The sequence below is a fragment of the Ambystoma mexicanum genome, chromosome 7p (genome assembly GCF_040938575.1).
Source record: "Ambystoma mexicanum isolate Mex_15411 chromosome 7p, UKY_AmexF1_1, whole genome shotgun sequence".
Lineage (NCBI taxonomy): Eukaryota > Metazoa > Chordata > Amphibia > Caudata > Ambystomatidae > Ambystoma > Ambystoma mexicanum.
The window spans coordinates 243,254,134-243,277,294 of record NC_090939.1 but is presented as its reverse complement, the minus strand read 5'-3'; the positions used below and the strand labels follow the sequence as shown (position 1 = coordinate 243,277,294).

At 43.2% G+C, this 23,161-nt stretch overlaps 1 protein-coding gene across 4 annotated transcripts in view; it reads right to left on the bottom strand.

The window, feature by feature from the left end:
* Positions 1-1,138: 1,138 nt before the first annotated feature.
* KCNE1 (potassium voltage-gated channel subfamily E regulatory subunit 1) overlaps positions 1,139-23,161 on the bottom strand; it is a 303,471-nt gene continuing 281,448 nt past the window's right edge. For all 4 annotated transcript variants that reach the window (XM_069636152.1, XM_069636154.1, XM_069636151.1 and 1 more), the window contains exon 3: positions 1,139-6,857. In XM_069636152.1, coding sequence (XP_069492253.1) covers positions 6,450-6,824 — 375 coding nt within the window. In that variant the 5' untranslated portion in view covers positions 6,825-6,857 and the 3' untranslated portion in view covers positions 1,139-6,449. The remainder of the gene's footprint in view (positions 6,858-23,161) is intronic.

Sequence of the window (23,161 nt, the reverse complement as noted above, 5' to 3'; positions counted from 1 at the left end):
GGGGTCGTGTAAGGCCCTTCCCTACTCTGTGGTAGAACTCAGCTGCAGTCTGTCCAACCTCACCTAATTTAACCCCTGGCCAAACTTGCCCTGAGTACCACATCCCTTTACCCAGCCAGTATTTTCCACTTTGATACTATTCAGATAACCCCATATGGCTCTAAAAGAGACTCTAACTAAGTGCAGTTATTGTAAAGAAACGTCATGTTCTGAGCATCAATATTCAGGTTTTAGGTGAATAATAAGAGGTTAGTGGAGGTGGGCTCTACTCGTTCTCTGTTTCTTTTGGAAAACGTGTACGGAGTTAATTAGATCCCCAACATCACTATTATTGGGTACACGAATCTGAAAGCTGTGTTATTATATGATATATTGATATATGATATGATATTTATAACGCGCCTATACACAACTGTTTCAAGGCGCGAAGCACTTTTCCTTGTGTGAAATGTATAAAACACATTATAGTTAACAGTGACACCTAGGGACCATTTTGATAAAATACAGGGTGCTGTGTTAAGAATTATTGTAAGTGAAGTTCAAGTTTACAGTATTTCATTTCACCAGTGGACGTTGCCAAACTTTAAACCATCTGAATGTATTCTGCCTGTGTTATACTTAACCTGGTTTCATGTTTTCCCCATGAACTGTGCTCATACTACTCTCATATCATCTTGTCCATGTCAGAGTAAGCTGCTGTTACTCTGCCTTGCTGTACATCATTTCCAATTACCTTTCATATTATTCGGCCCTGTTTTGAATCATTTGTTTTACCCTGCATGTTATTGTGCTGTGCTGTTTATTATATGCATTGTGTGTAGTAGGTCTCCAACACAGTGCAGACTCCGGCCCCCTGCACACCTTTGCCCTGTATTCTACAGGCAGTACTTGATTGTTATGAATTTGACAATTGCAACCAATACTTAACATCCAGTTGAAACGTAAACACTTTTATAAATCACTCGTGATACATCATTTTCATGAAGATCACTTTCATTTCCATTTTCTTTTAATACAAACGCCCAGCTCGTTTTGGGATAGAACTCTCTTCTTCAGGGGCAATCAACAATATTCAAAGATCCAAATTAATATTTTAGTTAAGGACCGGACAGATCCACAAATGAAACTGCACACTCTCTTTATATGAATAGATTTTACTTTCTTGTTGGTAGATACAGCATTTATGTATAACCTCTAATATTATTCCAACCTCACATTTTAAATTTCCTGATATTAATGTAAAGTAATATCAGTAACTCTCAAAGTAGAACTGAAAAACAGAACTTTGTCTACAGTGAAAAAAAACATTGAAGAGAAAGTTCAAATCGTGACCTTTTTCCTTCATAAACTATAAATGTTAAACATTGAGCCTTCACAGAGTATTATATGCATTTACCTTGCATTGTATTCTGCCACGTTCATTTTTACTAACACTGAGATCTGATCGCCACTACTGGCCCCAGTAGTCATTGCCTTGAGTCTGCAGTCATTCATTAAGTCTCTCACTACCTCCTTTCATTATGAATGTGTTGCATTTGCTACAGTTATTTGGCATTGTCTCGTCATTGTCCACTGTATTATCCACTTGTGCACTGAGGTCTCCAGTCCACTTCTTCCCCTCCTCCAGGCATCCACATTGACCATGTTTATTCAGTAGAGATCCCATCCACACTGTTGCTTCGTACTCAAACACTTATCAGGTTACCCCTTTTTAATTCAGAGCTAATTCTGTGGAGGCGATGGCTAGTAAGAAGCCTGGTTGGTTCAGGCCCTCGACAAGGGAGGGCCGAGTACTCATCACCCTTTTTATAAACTTTTGTTATATTTGATTTCTATCTTTCATTATAGTGGAAGGTGCTGGGCACCGCTGCTTTCTATTATCATCAAAATCTAAAGTACTTGGACAAAGGGAGAAACGTACCGGCCTCTCATAGTAATTAATTTGAATTTAGGACCAAGTAGTGGAGAACGATCACAGAAAGACATTTGTCTTGATGGAGTGCACCACAAAACTCTTTGTATAAAGATAATTTGAAGATTCTCCACTCTCTAATTTTGAAGTATAGTGCTTATGAGGCTTAGGGCCTGATTTACAAAAATGGTTTAACATGGGAAAGTCCCATTGAAAACATTGTAAATCAGGCCCATAGAATTAATATACACTTTTCTAGGCTTATGTGTTTATCTTTTTGATCATCGTGAAAAACAACAGGATGGCCTACCATGTTTTCGCACAGAGGCAGTCATATAGTGTGTTCCCATAAGACACACAAAAAGCTGTGTGGTGATCCACTTTAATTAGATGAGAATATCAATAATTCACACGTGATTCAACTGGCTCAGCGGGCAATCCCTTCCAACAGGCACCAGGAGCATAGGTTTCATTATAGGAAACATTCCACATTAATAGAACTGTCCAGATTTATGAACCTAGCCTTTGTATCTTTTTGTATGGAAAAGAAATATTTCAGCACTATCTACATTGAATCTCATGGTGAATCCTATAGAAGACATTTGTATGTGTCTGAAACCTTTGGCTCTCTAGATGTTTTGGACTACAGTTCCCATCAGACCTAGGCAGCATAATCCACGATAAGGGATTATTGGGGTAGTATTCAGTGACATCTGGAGAGCCACAGCTTGCAGAGCACTACATACTCCACGCTTAATGTTTTCAAAACCAGCATTTTTCAGCCAATGCACCTTTGATTCTTAGCAAAGTAAAACGTATGTTAAATCATCTCCTTGCAACTGAAGCCAGCTTCAGATTGCAAGGGGCGCTGCCACAAAATGCAGAAAATCACAGCAATGAAACCAGAAGAGAGTTTGGGGCACCCATCAATGAATACATTGTACACGTTTACTACATCTTATCTGGGGTACCTGCCGTTGCCCGTGTCCTGATCGAGTGGTGTCTCATGTGCCCTGTAGGATGTTGCTTTTGTCATCATGCCAGCAAGTCTTGCGTCAGTTTGCTCTGGAATCTCATTTGCCCTGGAGAAAGTTGCTCATGTTCTCTGGTCGGCAAGTCATGCTGCTGTTTGTTGTTGTATTTCGGGAGCTCTTGATATTAATTTTCACTTTGCATCAGATGGAGGTTTTCCAAGTGATGTTCGTTTTTTGTGCGGCATGTTTCAGTCACTCATTGGCTTCAGCACATTTTAGAAAGTGTCCAAGAAAGATTGATTGGTTGTGCTCTCTTCTCGTGAATGAATTTAAGTAAACCGTAACCTTGCCCTTTCCCATATTTGGAGTGGGATGATCAAAAAAAGTGTTTTAGTTCCCTTTGAAAAAAGGTTTTAATAAACACTTTCTAACTGTATACAGTAGTCATACATTTGAAAGGAATAACCAACACATTGAACATTTTGCTTCGGGCACTTTTCCAAATGTTGTGTTAATCTGGGTGAGCATCAGTAAATAAGGGTGTCTAGGGAGTACATTTCTTGCATCCAAACATAGACTACAATCTTGCCCCAGACAAATGAGGAATCCATGCAAAATTTGGTAGCAGTGGGTTCAACAGTGTGGATTTGCATAGCCGTGCAAACATACACACACACATCCAAAATTTCTTTTGCATATAACATTTTTGCATCCAAACATTGACTACGATCTTGCCCCAGACAAAAGAGGAAATCATGCTAAATTTGGTAGATGTGGGTTCAACGGTGTGGATTTGTATAACCAGACAAAAATAAACACATACATACACTCCACTTTACATATAAAGATGGGCTATGTTGATGATCCTAAAGCACATAAGAGATAGTACCTACAAAGTGAAACCTGAAAGTGGCACAGGGAGTGCTGACTCATGAATCCTGACCACCTGAGGTGTTGGTGTAGCAGGAGTTGCTAGACACAGATCAGCCAATCAATTCATTGATCTTTAGACACGATGGTGAGTTTTAGAGGAGACCCAATTGTTCTCTGAAAACAGTTTAATAGAAATATGGAAAGGTGATCTTTGGTTACTGTAGTTCAGATTTATATAGACGACATCTGGCACATAAGGTAACAACTTTGTAAACTTTGTGGATTTGCACATAAGCCTTTCAGAGATGCTCACGGGCATCTCGTGATTTATTATGCAGCAAATCTTTGTGAATGAGGCCCGATGCCAATCCTAATTAAGACCAAGTGAGGGTGGCTAGGCAGCAGAAACATGATATAAGATGTAAGGCATTTAATCTTTGTTGAGTTACTTATTTTACAAGGAAATGTAAAAGGATATTAATAAATAGGCTGTTTAATGGTTCATCTGGTTTAAGGTGAAATTTTAGGATGTGTATGATATAGACAAAAGAGGGTTCTAATATTTGCACAGTTGACACAGCATTCAATGTGTGCTAGATCGACCAATCAGCAAAATGTTAGCCTCCGATGCTAGCATCTTAGACTAGAGGGGGGGGCTAATGTTCTTTCCTTCTCTTTGGTCATGACATCACAATAGTGCAGAAAGATGGCCTTCTCCTCTCATAGCTCTGAGGGAAGCATGTCCTTCCCCTACAGTAGTGGCTAATGGTGCTGTAATCCTGAAGCTGCAAGCTATGGGTAAGGTGTGTTTTGTTGAGCAAGGTTTGGTGCCTGACTGGATTATGAAATTCACTCATGTTTGCAAGATATCCACAATGACTGTGTATAAGAAAAAGTTGCATTTTCTCAGGAGACAACTAGATTTTCTGGATCATTCTGAAACCAGACTGGTTCATACTGTTTGGTTGTCAACAAGGTCAGTCCTATTGCTTTGTGACCCAGTACAAGTGGCCATGACAAATCAGCAGAGGCAGTACTTTACATAATCTCTGCTGGCAGCTCTGTCAAAGATTCTCGGTGATCTGATGCTGAGAGAGCCAGATGTGGTCATTATTACAAGGGCAGGATGAATGAGTGACTGATATGCTGATGAGGTTGGGAGGGAGAGCTTTTTGGACACCTCATGCATGCTTCTGAGACTATTCCGCTTCTCTTGCATGGTCCTCCTCTGCGATTATCAGCGACCATGAGAAGAGTAGAAGGATAGGCATGGAGAAGGCTGAACAGACCTGCTAAACAACTTGGAGTAGGAGATGCAGTTTTCTTCCCAGAGGTCCTCTGAAAAGCACTAAATAACTTCATCCATTCTAAACTAAATTTGGTCTAGATTGTTAATAGGGCCCTTATTTCTTAAATATGTATACTATATGAATTACTGTAATGGAGTCTCAATTATTCTTGGGTGCATTTTTTTGTAAATACCATCAAGTCACTGAAGATTAAAAGAAGAATTAAACGTAAAATAATCCCAAAAAATTACAACGTGTCTCTGTAACAAAACATGATAACATATCCAAGACTGGTTTTTAAGAAGGTCTAACAATTCTAAACCAAAAAACGGTGAGAACTTCTACGTTCTTGAAGATGTAGGAGACGTATCGAGGGATATCAGTGACCATAAATCATACCTACAATTTTCTACATTTCAGCATGATTCTTTATTTGTACCTCCTCTTTCTGCATTGGTATGATGCAGTCGGACTCCTCCATACATAGCACAGGTGTCAAATGAAATTGCTCGAACAGTGTTTTTCATTCCCATAGCTGTCCCATTCCACAAAATACAATGAAGGTCTCAGATGACCTCGTTGGTGACGAGGTGAAGAATTTTCCAAAGACCCATACAGTCAGCAAAAATAACATTGCATTCAAATCTGGCTTGTGCCTCAAATTGTACATATATTTATTAGCAGCTCCTAAACCACACATACAAACATTGAAAGATCGCTTTGTAGCTATTTACTGTGTGAGAATGCTATCTCAAAGGAATCAATGTTCTTCATTTTGACCTGGTTGTATAAGATGGGAGACTTGAAGCGTCAAACTGAAACCTGTACAAAATAAGAAAGTACATACATCCACATTTAATTTTAATTTAATTTTCTTATTGTACTATTAATATCACCCTATTTTGGTTCATCTGTATGTTGTCTTGGGTGCATATATGCCACTCTATTCATGTTCTCTATTTGCACTCCTCATAATCCCTCGACCTTTCTTTCCATGATGTTTGTGTGCCTTCATGTATTAGATCAACTTTCAGTGTTCCTCTTTGCTTCCGCTATAGTCATTGAAAATTTCAATTACTTTTTTCCTTTTGACCGTTTGACCATTTATGTACAGCAAACACTTTCTAACATGCAGTTAGTTTTAATTTTTGTGACCTTTCTCCTGAAAAATCTCTTGAGCATATAATTATTGAATAAGCCTCTTCATGGCTTTCCTCACGTTTGGTTACGAAGTTGTCTCCAGAGACTTGATGGCAAGGTTTGCAGTCAGCGGTGGCCACGTTTGGGGTCTTACGACCGAATCAATTTTGCTTGTATGTTGCCCAGAAACTGACCATACATCTCCAATGGATCAAGCCAAAATCTAGGTTGGCTAAATGAATGCATTGATCAAGGGAAAACCTAGACCTGCCTCACCTCTGGGAGGTGACTGCTTGGTTGCTCGGCAGCAAACTCGTTTTGGATTAGCATGCACGTGCTGCTGGTTGCCATGGATTTAGCTTCGAAGAGCAGCCTCTGCTCCTTCTCCCAGTCCTTTTCGATGTACGTATGGAAGGGGTCAGAGGAATGTTCCTGCTTTTTCGAGCGGATGTAGCTCAACATTATTCCAAATGTGAAGAAGCCGAAGAAGCCCAGGAGCAGGAGGACGTACACCACCTCCATGCTGTCATGGTGCTTTGGGACTTTGGCGTCCGTGTAGTTCAGCGCACCATCCATGTATCCTTTCATCAAATTGGAGAAGAATATGTTGAGTTCAGTGCTGTTCATTTCCCCCATCTTCTTTTTTGCACCTGACACTACTCTCTAGGCCTAAAATAAAGTAAGAAGAAAAACATGTTAAAATCATAGGTTTGCTTATTTATTCAGATGTATTAACACATTCCATATATAAGTTATTCAATACTTTACAATAGAGAAAGAGTGATGATACATAAAGAACACTGTTTCCACCAAGAGCCAGTTGATAATATGCACCTCCAAGCTCGCATCACATTCAAGACTGCCTGCAACACCTTTAAAGATCTAATGTCCAAGACTCCACCATGCTTAGCTGAAATGATCCCTTCCTCAGGCGTTCAATTTCCTCAGGAGGTCAATGCCACACCAGGAGCTAAGATATCACCAGAATGTAATCCAAGAAGTGCAAGAAGGAGAAGATTGGAAAAACTCATTCTCCTGCTAGGCTCCCACGCTCCAGAATAACCTTCCTGCTAACATCAGGCTGGCTCTTTCTTGCGCTTCAAGGAAGATCTGAAAACCCTGATCTTCAAGGAGAATTTCACCCACAAATGAAGACCATAAACCGACAGGGCGACTTAGCCACTAAACCACCCAAGTAGAGTACACTGTTGCTTTTGCGCTAGATTTGCTCTTGTGACACGCATACACACTACAAACACACTTACAGATCGTACCAGACATTGCTGTGCCTATTGTTCGTATCAGATGAGATTGCCAAGCCTCCTAAATTGGATGCTCCACCTTTACATAAAATGTGTGTCTCACGTAGTAGGCAAATACGACAAAATGTGCCAGGGAGGAAAGCTCAAGGGCAAATCGCTTGTCTTGAAGCAAGACGACGCGGAGCAACACAGGCTCAATCCCCGGTTCCGTGCTTAGAAACCTCTGGGTATTAAGGGCGTTATAAATAAGCAATTACAGTTACTGTAAGTTGGGTATACAGGTATTACACCGGGTTACAATGTCACTGTATGGAACAAACATCCAACTTGGCCTCAGACATGGCAATAACCACCTTTTCCTTCAGGAAGTGTACAAAGGGCAGATTTACACGAAGAGAACTAAGGATTCCAACTGTTTGAGACTGCACAAAAGTAACTCATCTCTGGTTGGCAGTGGACGACTTTTTGGTTGAATACCTAGCTGGAATCTGACGTGCGTAAGGCTGCGGCATAGGGATGGTGACGTGACTGTGGGGAATGGCCTCCCGTGCGTCGCAGGTTGACAATCAGGTTATATGGCGCTGGCAGGACTGGGGAAAGTCACTCATCGAAGCAGTCAGAACTATTCTTGAAGAGACGAGGTGGAAGCTGCTCTGTTGGGATCTTTGCGATCAGGGAACTGCTCTGTAGAGACTTTCTTTTATGTTTTTGTGACAGCTCATCAGTTCTGTCTCATACAAAATCCTTTTAAGAAATGGGCATTTACTTGCCGAATATGTTGACCCCTTGCTGCCTGTTCCTAATTTAGACGACTGTCCTGGCCCTTCGTCGAAGACTGTGCAAACTTTAACGGATGAAAATAATGAATTCGAAAACAGAAGTCGCGCAGCTCCCAAAATGAAGCAGAGTAAAGATACCTAAGGAATTAGCAGGTACATTTCAGAGCATTTATTTTATACCCTAATGCTCAAGCTTGATCTTCTGAGTATGAAAAATAGTTGGTAGTTGGTAGAAGAAAGACAAAACTTAGAAGACATACGAAGCAAGCAAAAAGGTTCTACGTTGAAATACCGAAATAAAACGAGGCTGAAAACACCGAATTTATTGTAATCGAAGTTCAAAAATAACTTTTCATTTTATTGCACTTTTTTAAAAAATGCGGGGGCATCCCCGCTGCAGCCCCTCCTCCCCATTCCTCCTACTTTAATGTATTCCCCTACCCCACCCCCGTCTATTCATTGCGGAACAAAGAGCAAAAAAGTGGGAATATTCAATTTGAAAAAAAATCTGCGTTTTCAACCTCGTTATTTTCGAATTCGTGTTTTGGCGGAATTACCGCAAAAAAAATCACACGATCAGATCACAACAAAATACTCCATCTGCACGCACTGGAGAGGCTGAACAGCGCACGCAGGATATGATGAACCCCAACCGCCAAGAGGAGTTAAAGTTAGAAAACACGTTTCCATTGCCAAAAATGTAACCGTATATCACCTGGTGATGTGAGTGACAAGCCCAAAAATGGCATTTATTGCCAACCCTCAATAATGTAAGCACCTTTCCTGCAAATATGGCTGATGAGTGTCCTGATGAGGCCTGGATTAAACCAGGTTTCTAAAATAGCTTTCTTGAGTTTCTCCTGTCTTCTAGCATGAACAGGTCATCCCTCTGAATACCCCCCCAGTCCAACATATGACCTTAACTTCTTATGAGGTAAGCTCAGGAGCAACGTGCTCGCCTTGGAAGCAAGACAACACGGAGCACCACAGGTTTGATCCCCGGGTCCGCGCTTAGAAACCTCTGGGTGTTAAGCGCGTTATAAATAACTCTCTCTCATATCCAGCTCCCACCTGATACTCTCCCCTACTCATCTTCAGCTAGAAACCTCAGCGTCATCTTTGACCCTTCTCAGACCTTTTCTCCTGCTGTGGAGGCATCAGGAAGAAAAACACACTATCAGGCTACAAACTTGTATTTAAAATAACAAAGAGGTTGGGAAAAAGCCCATCTTGCCCTATGCTAAGGTGGGATTTCCATACCTAACTGAAACTAATAATAGTCTGTGTCAGGGAGTCCAAAGGATATGTCTGTTTGTGTCCAAAACCTATACTTGCCGTCACATCAATTTGTTCAAACTGTGTAGGGATTTCAGTATCAAATAAAAATGTTTTCCAACAAAGGTTCAGAGCTTCTTCCAGCTCTTGGTTGGAAAGGGATTCTCCCTTCCCCGGGATTCCAAATAGTTCACTTTCAATACAAATAATTCATTTTCAAACACAAGGGGTTCCCTTACCCAAGCTTTCAAGTCTCTCACTGTTTTCACAATAACACAATTCCTCTGGATTCTTCCCAGCTTCCAGGCTGTTAGGCTCTTTCATCAATATCATAATGTCCAACACGTTGACCTCACAATGTACCAGCTTCTCTCGATATTCAACCATAAACTTATAGTCGGGTCAGGTGTCTTTTCTTCAATGAGGTGTAGTCGGTCTAGGCGTAACCGGTCCACCCATCACAAATCACGAAACCGACACAGCCGATTGGCTTCTTTTTTACAGTTGCACCACCACTGTCTCAGCTGTGCAGTGGTATTAGACATATATTCTTGAACTCCTTGTCAACATCGGTTTGCCATCATTCACTTGCTGAATTATCAACCTTCTCACAGGTTGGCCACAGTTTCTACTTTAAACTTGTGCAATTCCTCTTTTCCTTATGGCCCTCGCCAATGCTTGTTTTTCTCAGCTTCTATAATTCACAGTTCTTTATTACAAAGCTTGCTTTCTTTAGTTTTCACAATTCACATTTCCTTTGTATCAGGGAACGCTTTTCTTCACTTCCCATTCATGTGGCATTCACTCATTATTACTTTCCTTCGGTTCGGTATTCAAAACTTCAATTTATTCACATCAAACAATATAACTGCTAATTCCCAGTTCACTCTCCTGCTGGGAGTTGGCACCCTGCTCACGGGCTTCTCCTTCAACATAAAATGTGCTTCTTTTCTGGACTTTCTGTCTTCTTGTTCAACTTGCATGGAATTCTCTTCCCCCGGACATCCGAGAAACAGCCCACATCTCTATGTTCAAAACCAAACTCAAAGCCTCCCTCCTCACTGCTGAGTTACCCTCTTAACCTACCTCTCATCTGCCTTCTAGCTAACATTCTTCGTTAGCTTCTACTCTGCCTCTGTCCTTCACTTCTCTGCCTCTACTCTAGCACTTCATCCATCATGGTCACATCCCTAACACTGCTGGCCGTACCGCCTACCTGCACTCAAACAGGTCTAATGTTGATTGTCCTTAATCTTTGCAAGAACACTCAAGTATTGTCCCAGCTGACTGTTCCACTTACCCACCTCACCTCACCAACCTGGTCAGAAGGTCACTCAAACTCACCCCATTGTAGGAGGCTCACTGGTTCTTGTCAAACCTGATCTCTTATCTATTGTACTTTCTTTTGTGATCAAAAGAGCATTGATTCTTCCTGTGAGCATGCAAATAACTAAATACATACATAGACATGGCCTGTGTCTTTTCTTCCCCAGTATTTCTCGACTGGTTCAAGTGCTATTCCTGGATATTCTCTATCAGGATGTCAGACTTCGGTCGCCAGTGGATGGCACGATGTTCACTTTTAATAATAATCCTTCATGTTCTTGCAATATGTGATTCAACGATTCATAACGTGCTGTTTACTTAATCTTTTGTGGACTGCCAACCAATGTGTCAATTACCTTGGATCTTTGAAGTTGCTTAATTGTCATGTTATGTTGTGGTAAGTTATTATATGATAGGTTATGCTGTTTTACTATCTTAGAATTGTAGCACAAAATATTGGGCCATATAATTATCAGTAAAATTCTCACATTCTGAGTCTTGTCTGATTGAAAAAAGATCTTCAACTTTGATCATATTTATCACCAGAATTATATATTATATCACGTTCCCTCTTACACTGTTCTCTCTTTCTGTCTCCCTCTGACTCACAGGCCTCATTACAAGTTTGCTGGTCTGGAAACAAGGTTGTCGGTATGGTCACTGGCACACTTGTTTCTGGACCGGCAAACTAGGAGTCTGCCTGCCGGGGCAGCTGTGACCAACAGATCTGACCCTGCCGGGCGCAGCAGCCACGGTAGGCAGACCGGTCATGGAAGCGCTGGCACCCTTAGCAACGATGCCGGCGCTTCCGAGAACCCACTCCCATAGAGTCCTCTGGGACTCTATGGGAATGGGGACTTACATTTTAATGGCGCCTGACTTCCCGGGCCACCGGACTTGTAATCTCTCATTGGCAGCAGGAAGTTAGGTGCCGGTCACATTTTACAAGTCTGGCAGCAACCCGCCGGTAGCACCACCAGGGTTACCGCCAGACTTGTAATGTCTCTTTTTCTCTCTCTCTCGCTCTATCTCTCTCACTCTCTTTCTTTCTCTCCCTGTGTGAGAGTCGCCGTTATCAGGTGTGGGTTTGCAAGAGCTACCCCAGTCGTTGCTGATGGTAAGCAAGTGCTCTGTTTTGTTTGGTCAAAAGTAAAATAGGATCATCATTTCAGCAACAAAGGCATCTCCTGGAGTGGGGACTGGCCACATATTTGGAGACCTGCACTGTAATCACTTGTGTCCTGTATGAATGTTAGAAATGTTGCCATTATACTGAGGGCACGACGTCCGTATGGGAGGAAGTGTGAAGGACACAGCTAGGCTCTGTAGAGAGGTGGCGTGCTAGGGTTCTGATAGACTCTGCAAAGGACCAGAGGAACCGGCAGCAAGGTCTGTAACTGGGTTCTTATGTTCTATTTTTTGTTAATGATTAGTGTTTGTGCATAATCTAACAAATGCACCAGTTCAGCATAGTTGGCAACCAATCAGAGGCCAGCTAGCAAAACTATAACTATTGGCTTGTTGTTCACAGAAAAAAAAAATATCGTTGGTTTTAAACTGAGCATGACTCTTTGCAAGATGCTTGGGCGTTTTGGGACAAAAACTATGTGTGAATTTTTGGCCAAAGGAGTTCTTAAAAAAGGAAATTATTTATTATACAACATTTCAAACTGCATCTTTTAAAAATTGTACAGAGTTAATTGCTAGTGATCACCAGCAGTATGTACTGTTATAATGATAAAAAACAACATTTAATGTTTCTGAATGCACACAGCACAATATACAAACTTAGAATAACTATGTACATTATTTTTGGTAGGAGGTTATGATTCCAAGATGGATAGCCTGGTACATTCCTTTTGTACTGTTTCGAAATACCCATATGATAAAAAAAGAAGGGGTCAAATGGCACCATAGAGGGATCCTGGCTGCTTTGCATAGCATCGAAGAGCATTTTGTGAACAAAAGAACGAACACTCATTTTTTAATTTGATGGCTATTTCTGTGATACCAGAAATGAATGCTTGACCCATGAATTCAGACAGCCTCCAGATTTGGATGTAAGGTTAAAAAGGCTACTACATAAGTCACCTCCATTGAGAACCTGCTTCTCCTTTACATAAATAATGTTTCCTCTGGCGAAAACCGGCAGATTTGCACAATTTTAGAAGTTGTGGGAAAGCAGGGTCTCGTGGTAAGGCTGTCATGCGGATATAGGGGCTGTGGTGTGCATGTGGCCAATTCTCATTGCACACACACCCTTAGAAAGGGTGTTATCTAAAAACATATTGAAAACTCAATGGCCATGAAGTGATGAAATCACTTGTATGTACGTGGCAAAAAGCACCCATCAAATTGAAACAAGAGTAGTTGACACACAGAGACCAGCATGCCTATCATTCTGCCATAAAATAGGCAAGCGATAATCCAGACCATATTTACATTCTTATGCATTTAGTTTATATTCAATCAAGAACAAACTTTTGCCCATTAAAAGACACAACATTAAAATAGCATTACCTGCTACATGAAAAGTAAATACAAAAGCAAGTAGATCACAGTAGAACTAAGTGACATGATTGGTACCACATTATAACAAATCTTTATATTAATTCTTTGAATATTGCCAGCAGTACTGGATTTTACAAACCAACATTTGAACCCACCGATCAAAGGATCCTCCAGGCCACAGGTTAGAGTCATGTTTATTCAAATTCATATCTGCTACCAAATGTATTGCTTTTAGATATGCATGTGTATATGAGTTTGCATATTCTCTTCAGTTGAAGGCGTATTGAACAAAATATCTGCAACATGACAGGATCAAGTGCCATACTTGGTATGTGTGATGGATCTAGCAACATTGCCACTAATCCTCTGGAAGGAAGCTTATCTTACGTGTCCAGGGAAAATCAGAAGCCACCTGACTCTGACCCTGGGGGTGGCTATCTGAGCGAGGACCACATGGAAGAAGACAAACTTCAGAGGTATAAGACACTGCAGAATGAAAATAACCTAGTAACCATAATTTCTGATCACATCCATGCACCTATACAACATACCTATATGGCCTATTGTGATATATATGAAGAATATACAGGTATTTCCAGTAAATCACAGTATATGCCTTCCCTCTCCCCCGTTTAGTACTGGGACGAGGAAGAGCGTTAGAGCAATGAAGATGACTAGGACCAGTGAACCAACACAGCGGTCTAGTCTATGGAAACTGTTCAGCAAGGCTGGGAAGTTTAAATCTGCCACATCCAACTGCTCAGAGAGAGCGAAGCAGAAACCGAGTAAACTGGTGACTGGTCCTGCCACTGATGAGAACTCTGAACACGAGCAAAACGAAAGGAGAAAGATGGTTGCTGACATGAGAGGCAAGCATACAAAGCAGAACGAAGGACACTCACTGCTCGATTTCCAACAGCAGCGGGAGCCATACGCTGCGGGAAAAGGCAAGGCGATGGCCGCCTGTCTGACAGGACGCACACCGAGTCAGCAAACCAGAGAAAACTGAGAAACAGAGACAGGAGAGATACGAAAGACATCTGGTAATCCCAGGGAAGCTGAATGGGTTACCGGAGTGCCTACAAGGGAATGCTGTGTTACAGAAGTAGCGCGGGAAAGGCAAAGCGAGACCTTTGAGAAAATTCGTATCTTTGCAAATAATACAAAAAAAAACAGAGGTGATGGCTGGAAGGTTTAGAATGAATCTTAACCATCTGGGCACTCCTCCAGACCACCGTTCTTCGCCTGGCAGGCCATTACAGAAGGGGAAAGACCATAAGCAAATCAGGCTTGGCCCCTCCCCAAAAGGGGCAGTACAGCCCGAACTGCTAGGTCACATCTGCACGAGACCACAAGCATCCCCAAACATAATTCGGCCTTGTTGGGCCTCATCAGTGAGGAGTAGCTTGGTTCTCTAGGCCCAGCAGGCACAGGACCCACGTCTGGGCATACCCGTCCCACTTGGGGTGACAAAGCAAAAAACAAAGAGGTGATGGCTGGAGGATTTAGAATGAATCTTAACTGCTGGCATTGCTCTGGGCAACCCTGCAGACCATCGTTCTTCGCCTGCCAGGCCATTATAGAAGGGGAAAGACCATATGCAAATCAGGCTTGGCCCCACCCCAATAGGAGCAGTCCATCCCAAACTAGTAGGTCACATCCCTTCTGCAGGAGACCACAAGCATCCCCAAACATATTTCGGCCTTGTTGGGCCACATCAGTGAGGAGTAGCTTGGCTCTCTAGGCCCAGCAGGCACGGGGCCCACGTGTGTTCCCTGCCATGTAGGATCGTATAAAACAGTGTTTTTAATGATTTATATAGAATAAAAGCAAAAAATGTTTGAAGAAATTGTTTATCGATATATGTGAAATGATAAATGAAGTGCTAAGTGTCATCCCTCATTCACTGGTCCATATTGTTGCTCTTATATATGGTATAGTGATTCTACTTTTAACTATAAAAAACAAAGCTCCAACCTACTCTCGGATTCAGCCCATACTTTACTCATTTGGGTCAGCCATGAGGTGAGAAGGCAAGGCTGGTCCTTCTGTGTAGCCATTGTGGCCCAAGGGGACTCTTGGGGTGTAGCAGACACAGAAGAAATTTCCCCAATAGGAAAAAGCCACAAAAGCAAGAAAGAAACCCTCTTCTCAGAGATAGTAGATGGCAGTATGTCTGGTACACCAAGATAGATGAAGGAGAATAGAAAGGAACTCCTGAGGCGGGAACATACTTGAAGACTCCAGAGACTTTGATGTCACCCAAGTGCAGTGGTAAATGGAAGACTTGGGAAAAGACACAGGAAAGTCAATGCAATGGCACAAAGGAGGAAAGGGGTAGATCAGGAAGGCAACACTAGGGAGAGACAAGGAAAACACATAGAGGAGAACAGAATGTACTTCAGCAGTTAAACACACATCTGAAGGGTTGTGAGCAGGGAACCGCGAGCGAGCAGACTCGATTGAAATCGAAACCGGAAGTGGTATGCATAACGCAAGGCATTACGTTGAAGATTGGATCGTACCGCTCCTGACTTGAGCTCTGCGAGGTGGCGTGACATTTCTCCTTTCACAGTGGGACCAGCAGCGGTGCTAAATTGAGCAGGCCATGACGCAGCCTTCAAGATATCTGGGGTTACTTCAGCAAACACGTATCTGACCATGCGACCCTCACCCAAAGACAGAAAAAGAAACATGGCGTAAAACAGAGAGCGAGAGAGCCAAAGAGATAAGGAGACCACCGAGATAGAGGAGTAGAGGCAGACGGGGAGATGTGGATAGAGAGAGAGTGAGTGAGACAGAGGGAGAGCCATACCCAGTTGCCATAAATCTTGATTTGGTGTGATCTAAGTAGAGCTCAGACTGGGAGCGTTTTACTGGATACATGTCAGGCCATGATTGTGTACTACAATTCTAAGATAGCCAAACGCGGCTTACCATCATGTATAATAAAATTATAGCAATTAAGTAACTTCAATCAGGAGAGAGTGCTAGATCTGCATATGATACGCCGCTACAGTTAATCTTAATTATGATAATTGTAAAGCTTACATTTAACTATTTTCTTTGTATATTCAATTAAAAACACATTTGAATAATTATTCTCAATTCTGCATTTCACAATTATTCTAGAGAAAATGCTGCCTTCTTTGGAGGTGTTATAAAAAATAAATATGTTAGGAAAAAAAACACCTCAAAATCCTATTTCGGCACTTCTGTACTTAAATACAAGGATTTCATTAAATTAAATAAATAGGGAAAACTCCTGTCAAAAGCCGACCTCAAAAGTCTTTGGAAGCTGTTAAAATGTCTGCTGGTATAGTGTGCATGTGACCCCCTACACATGGGGTGCATGCCAGTCCTACACATAGAGTGCATGTCAGTCCTACACATGGGGTGAATGCCAGCTCTACACATAGTGCGCATGTAAGGTCTACACATTGAGTGCATGCCAGCTCTACACATAGTGTACAAGCGTGCATGTGAGCCCTACACATGGGGTGCATGTCAGCCCTACACATGGGGTGCATGCCAGCTCTACAGATAGTGTGCATGTCAGTCCTACAAATGGGATGCATGCCAGCTCTACACATAGTGTGCATGTCAGCCCTACACATGGGGGGCATGTCAGCTCTACACATAGTGCACATGTCAGGTCTACACATGGGCTGCATGCCAGCTCTACACATAGTGTGCATGTCAGGTCTTCACATAGAGTGCATGCCAGCTCTACACATAGTGTGCATGTGAGCCCTACACATGGGGTGCATGTCAGCCCTACAGATAGTGTGCATGTCAGCCCTACACATGGGCTGCATGCCAGCTCTACACATAGTGTGCATGCCAGCTCTACACATGGGGGGCATGTCAGCTCTACACATGGGGGCATGTCAGCTCTACACATGGAAGGCATGTCAGCTCTACACATGGGGGCATATCAGCTCTACACAGAGTGCATGTCATCCCTACACATGGGCTGGATGCCAGCTCTCCACATAGTGGGCATTTCAGCCCTACACATGGGCTGCATGCCAGCTCTACACATTACACATAGTTTGCATGTCAGCCCTACACATGGGGTGCATGCCAGCTCTACACATAGAGTCCTACACATGGGCTGCATGGCAGCTCTACACATAGTGTGCATGTCAGCCCTACACATGGGCTGCATGCCAGCTGTCAGCTCTACTCGGTTCTATGTTATTTTTTCGACAGGGATTCTGCCATAGTACTTTGCCGGAATCCTGCCAAATAAAACTCACAATGTTCTTTTTTTATTGGAGGGGTGGGGTGGAGGGGGGAGTCCTTCCAAAACCCCCTTTCACTCCACCAGCTCTACACGTGGTGTTCATGCCAGTCCTACACATGGTGTGCATGTCAGCCTTATACCTAATGTGCATGTCAGTCCTACACATGGTATGCATGTCTCTGATATGGATGAAACCCGCTCGGGCAAGGGTTTGCTGCTCTGGGCCACTCATGCACGTATAGGACTGATGTCATAAACTGACTACTGTAATATAGGGAATTATAGTGGTGATTAGTAACACCTGTTGCCAAGCCCTCGGAAACTGGAATTTCCTGAGTGCAGCACTATGTAAAACACCAAATATTACTACCTGCACTTTGGAAGGTGTGCTGCGGGTGCTACAGAGACCTTGGAGCCCCTCTCCACTCACTTGCACAGCATTGTATAGCCTGGGCCCTATAAATACAGAGAAACTCGCTGCTGTGACATGTGCCACCCTGCCACCTCTCCAGCGGGACGGAGGATCAAAGACCCCCCTATGTTGTTCTCCTTTCTCCTTGCAATTCCTGGGGGGCCGACTGGCATTTTGAAATGGTGAAATGAAACAGAAAGAGCAACAAGTCTCAGTTTAAACTTTATTGAAAATATATTGGTGCCATAGAAGAAATCTCATCATTGCTTTATCTCACCAATTGCCTCACAACATTTCAGTGACCGGTCACACTAAAGCTTTGATGGGGCATAAGGAGGATCGCAACGGCATGCCCACTGAGGCTCAGCTGTGCAGCATAACCTCTTTGGCTTCACAGACCGGGGGTGGGGGGGATGCTGTGTACCAATGGTATCCAGTCAAATCACTATTTCTAAAAACCCCTGGGAATAAATGCTGTTGGCAGTTGAAAGGTCCTTCTCTGGACCGACCATACTCGGAACATCATTTGGATAAAATGTCATCATTGATGGAGAGCACACTCTTAAACATTACTCCATGAATGCATAGAATCAGGCAATCTGTGGACAACTTAGAAGCTGCATATGTCGACATGATCTGATAGTACCCCCAAAGGGGGGAAATCACTAGATGGAATGTTGTCAATTAGCAGAGAGTGGGAGGGACGTGAAAATGTTAGAGACAACCAAGCAATTTCAGGACTTCCAAAGCAGACTACAAGTGACTATATAATAATCTCGGCATGCGCGCTGCATAACACTGACATCCCAAAGATGTCACTATTACCTCTAGTAATTCCACACGGCCTTCCTCCACACGGCTAATTGCTAGAGCTTGCACCTGTGCCTCCTTGATGATCTCTGCTAGAGCTTGCATCTGTGCCTCCCTGATTATCTCTGCTAGAGCTTGCACCTGTGCCTCCCTGATGATCTCTGCCAGAGCTTGCACCTGTGCCCCTCTTATGATCTTTGCTAGAGTTTGCACCTGTGCCTCCCTGATGATCGTTGCTAGCTCCTGTGCCTCATGATGATCTTTACTAGCTTCTGTGCCTCCCTAATGATCTCTACTAGAGCTTGCACCTGTGCCTCCCTGATGATCTTTGCTAGCTCCTGTGCCTCCCTGATGATCATTACTAGCTACTGTGCCTCCCTGATGATCTTTACTAACTCCTGTGCCTCCCTGGTGATCTCTACTAGAGCTTGCACCCGTGCCTCCTTGATGATCTTTGCTAGAGTTTGCACCTGTGCCTCCCTGATGATCGTTGCTAGCTCCTGTGCCTCATGATGATCTTTACTAGCTTCTGTACCTCCCTAATGATCTCTACTAGAGCTTGCACCTGTGCCTCCCTGATGATCTTTGCTAGCTCCTGTGCCTCCCTGATGATCTTTACTAGCTCCTGTGCCTCCCTGATGATCTTTACTAGCTCCTGTGCCTCCCTGGTGATCTCTACTAGAGCTTGCACCCGTGCCTCCTTGATGATCTTTGCTAGAGTTTGCACCTGTGCCTCCCTGATGATCTCTACTAGCTTCAGTACCTCCCTGATGATCTTTGCTAGAGCTTGCACCTGTGCCTCCCTGATGATCTTTGCTAGAGATTGCAACTGTGCCTCCCTGATGATCTTTGCTTGAGTTTGCACCCGTGCCTCCCTGATTATCTTTGCAAGCTCCTGTACCTCCCTGGTGATCTCTACTAGAGCTTGCACCTGTGCCTCCTTGATGTTCTTTGCTAGAGCTTGTACCTGTGCCTCCCTGATGATCTTTGGTAGAGATTGCACCTATGCCTCCCTGATGATCTTTGCTAGAGCTTGCACCTGTGCCTCCCTGATGATCTTTATTCAGCTACAACTGATCCAAAACAAGGGCACTGGGTAGGTCGTGAGCCTGACCCTCAGGGGACACATCACACCTCCTGTCCTTGCACTGGCTTCGCATGGAGGGGCATGTTGCCTTTAACGCTCTGTGCACCACCCCTTGTGCCTTCTGAGGACTAGGACCTAGGTACATGCAACAGTAAATCACCAAGCATTGCCTGTCTCCCGATCCCTAGGGTCGGCTAACTTCTGCCCCTCAACGGCCCACTCTAGAAGAAAGAGGTTTGCTGACAGACATGAGAAGTTCGTGGAAACCTACCAATGGAAAAAACACATTCTCGAGAGCCTTGGATATGCATCTCCAGTTCAGGGAAGAGATTAGGGTACTCCGGGAATTCTCTCTTGGTTCATGGTGTTAGTGATGACCTTTGCCACATGAACGCTGATGATTCCAAGAGCCCTTATTCACAGAGTAATTTCCAGTGGGCTTTCCCCATTATAAAACCCTTCTGTGAATTGGACCCCAAGACCCCTCTGGGCATTATGGTCTTCACTTCATGTCTGCTGCGCTTATTTACACTTGTGTCCTGCAGTGCATTTACCTGTGTGACGGCAATTACACGGATCTGCCTTCCCTTGCACATCAGAATGTTCCAAGTCTTTGAAGGTTCAGACCTACCTCTCCTTCCTCCTCCCTACCGGTTTACCTACCTCTCCTTCCTCCTCCCTACCGGTTTACTTACCTCTCCTTCCTCCTCCCTACCGGTTTACCTACCTCTCCTTCCTCCTCCCTACCGGTTTACCTACCTCTCCTTCCTCCTCCCTACCGGTTTACCTACCTCTCCTTCCTCCTCCCTACCGGTTTCCCACTTTCCACGTGGGTCACTACGATGCTTTCACGGCTGGCACCTTCTAAAACAACAATAAATAAATAATAAATACATAAAAGCTGCCCCCACTGGAGGACCGTTTAGTCCTCGTCTGAGCTCATGTGTCTGTTATCATATCTAAGGTAGCACATTTTCTGAATAGTCACGGTCACACCAATGTGGAAATCAACAGGCATGTTATCATGGCCAAGCGAACTGGGTGGGTAGGTGCAGCAAGAAATGTAGACCCTGCTCATTATCTCTTGTCATCCTCTAAAGATTCAAATAAGGAATCCGGGATTGTTTTGAACACCCAGGATATTTATTTTAAATATGTGGGTTTATTTAGCACTTTCGCCAACGTGCTGTGCAATATGTATAGTAAAAGTTAACATGATAGTGAGTAATAAGCACTAGCCGACGTGAGACTGCATTTGCATTCAGGATGGAGAGAACAGCGGAGTTTAAAGTGAAGAGTGAAAGGAAAAGAGAATGGGAGCAGAGCGTGTTGAAAGAGGGATGGAATACCAGAATTTAGGAGCAAGAAGAGGAAAAGGGCGAAAACGAGATTGCATGCACAGGGCACAGAACAGCCAAGAAAAGGAAGATGGAAGAGTTGGACTACAGACTGACACGAGGGAAAGACCACACACGCACTTCTAGGCGATGCGTAATAATGGAATTGAAGTTGGGCAAGAAACGATAGCTCAGGGAGAAGTAGATGCGCATGGGGGAACAATGCACAGAAGGTGAAAAGTGGAACTAAAAATCGATAGAAGAGGAGCAAAAGCACAAGCTGGGGGCCCTACAGGACGAGTGGAACCCCTGCCAGGCCAGCAAAAGACCACAGTAAGAACACGAGTTTCAGCGACAGGGAAATTGAGGAATGGGCAGTTTTTATGAACATTGTAGAGCTGAAAAGGAACAGAACAGGCAAAAGAGGAAATGTCATTCTAAAAGGAGATTCGAAAGTAAAACCCAGACAATGGGCACATGATCAAAGAAGAAGAGAACCAGTTTAGAAATAAATCATACATAAAATGAAGGGAGCAGAAAAACGAATCCCAGTCCCAGACGGATAATGATGAAGTGAATGAGAAAGCATCCAAAGCTTTTCAGCAGAGAGACAGTCAGAAGCAGAGGAAGGAAGCTGTTCAGAAAAGGAGGGAAAGATCTGCCTCATTGCATGGAAATGACAGTAGGCTGCAAATGACCGATAAACAGAATTTGTAGAAAGAGGAGGCCAAAGGACTGAGCCTTTAAGGGAAACCCAAAAAGGCAAAGGGACGGAACATGAGGTTTACCAACCCATGAGCCAGAATTAGTGTGATTGGAAAGAAAGGTGCAAAGAGTTGAATAATCGACGTGCCGAAAGTCACAGACAAGTCAAGACGAATTAGAAGATTCCTTTGACTGTGGGATGAAGGGGGAACATTTGCAACGTGCAAGAGAGAAGTTTCTGTAGAGTTGAGAGGATGAAACCCAAATTGTCAAGAAGAAAGAAAGGAATTTGATTCAATTTGAAGATAACTAACAGTAGACAACATGTTCCAAGAGCTTGCAAAGAAAAGGCAAACAAGAAATACAGTAATACAGCAATAAGCCCTTGGACTGTGGGCCAGTACCACATAAGGTAATGCTCCCGGGGCCCACAGTTACAGGCCATAGTGTAGGCTGCAGTCAAGGGGCTTATTGCCATTACTATCCTGGGCCGTTAGACTGGGGTACTAATGGTGGGGATTTTTTGGCTCCGAGACGCAATGCGTTTCGCAGCCAAAAAAAAAGTTAAAAAAATGACTGCTGCGGACACCAAAACAGAGTCCGTGACAGCCTTAGTAAACAAAGAAAATGGCCACCATGGAAGGGGAGAAGGAACTACGTAGTCCCTTCTCCCCTTCCATAGTGGCCATTTTCTTTGTAGTCCCTTCCCTTTGTAGTTCGTAGTCCCTTCTCCCCTTCCATGGCCCCCATTGAAGTACATTGAAAAAAAGTTTACAAAAAAATGGCCGCCATGAAAGTATGAGAAGGGACTACATATAGTCCCTTCTCCCTTTTCATGGTGGCCTGAAAAATAAAAAAGAAACAAACCACGCCGAGTACTGGGTACTAATAATTAGAAGGGAGATATGGGTCAAGAGAGTGTTTTTTGAGAATTGGAAGAATTATAGATTGCATTAATGAGAACGAAAAGATACCAGTGGAAAAGCATGAATTGCAAAGAGAGATCTGATAAAAAAGAAAAAGATTATATACTAAGGGAATAACAGTAATTGGTTAAGCCTTTGGAACAGAAGAGCAGAGTTTTATGAGAGAGGAGTGAAGTAAGAGAAATAAGATAAAGCAGAGTGGGTAGAAAGAGATGGAGTGGAAGAGTTCATGTTCAATGTAATAATGTCTCCGCAAAAAACAATTACTATTTTGCCAGAAGATATTTTTGCGGG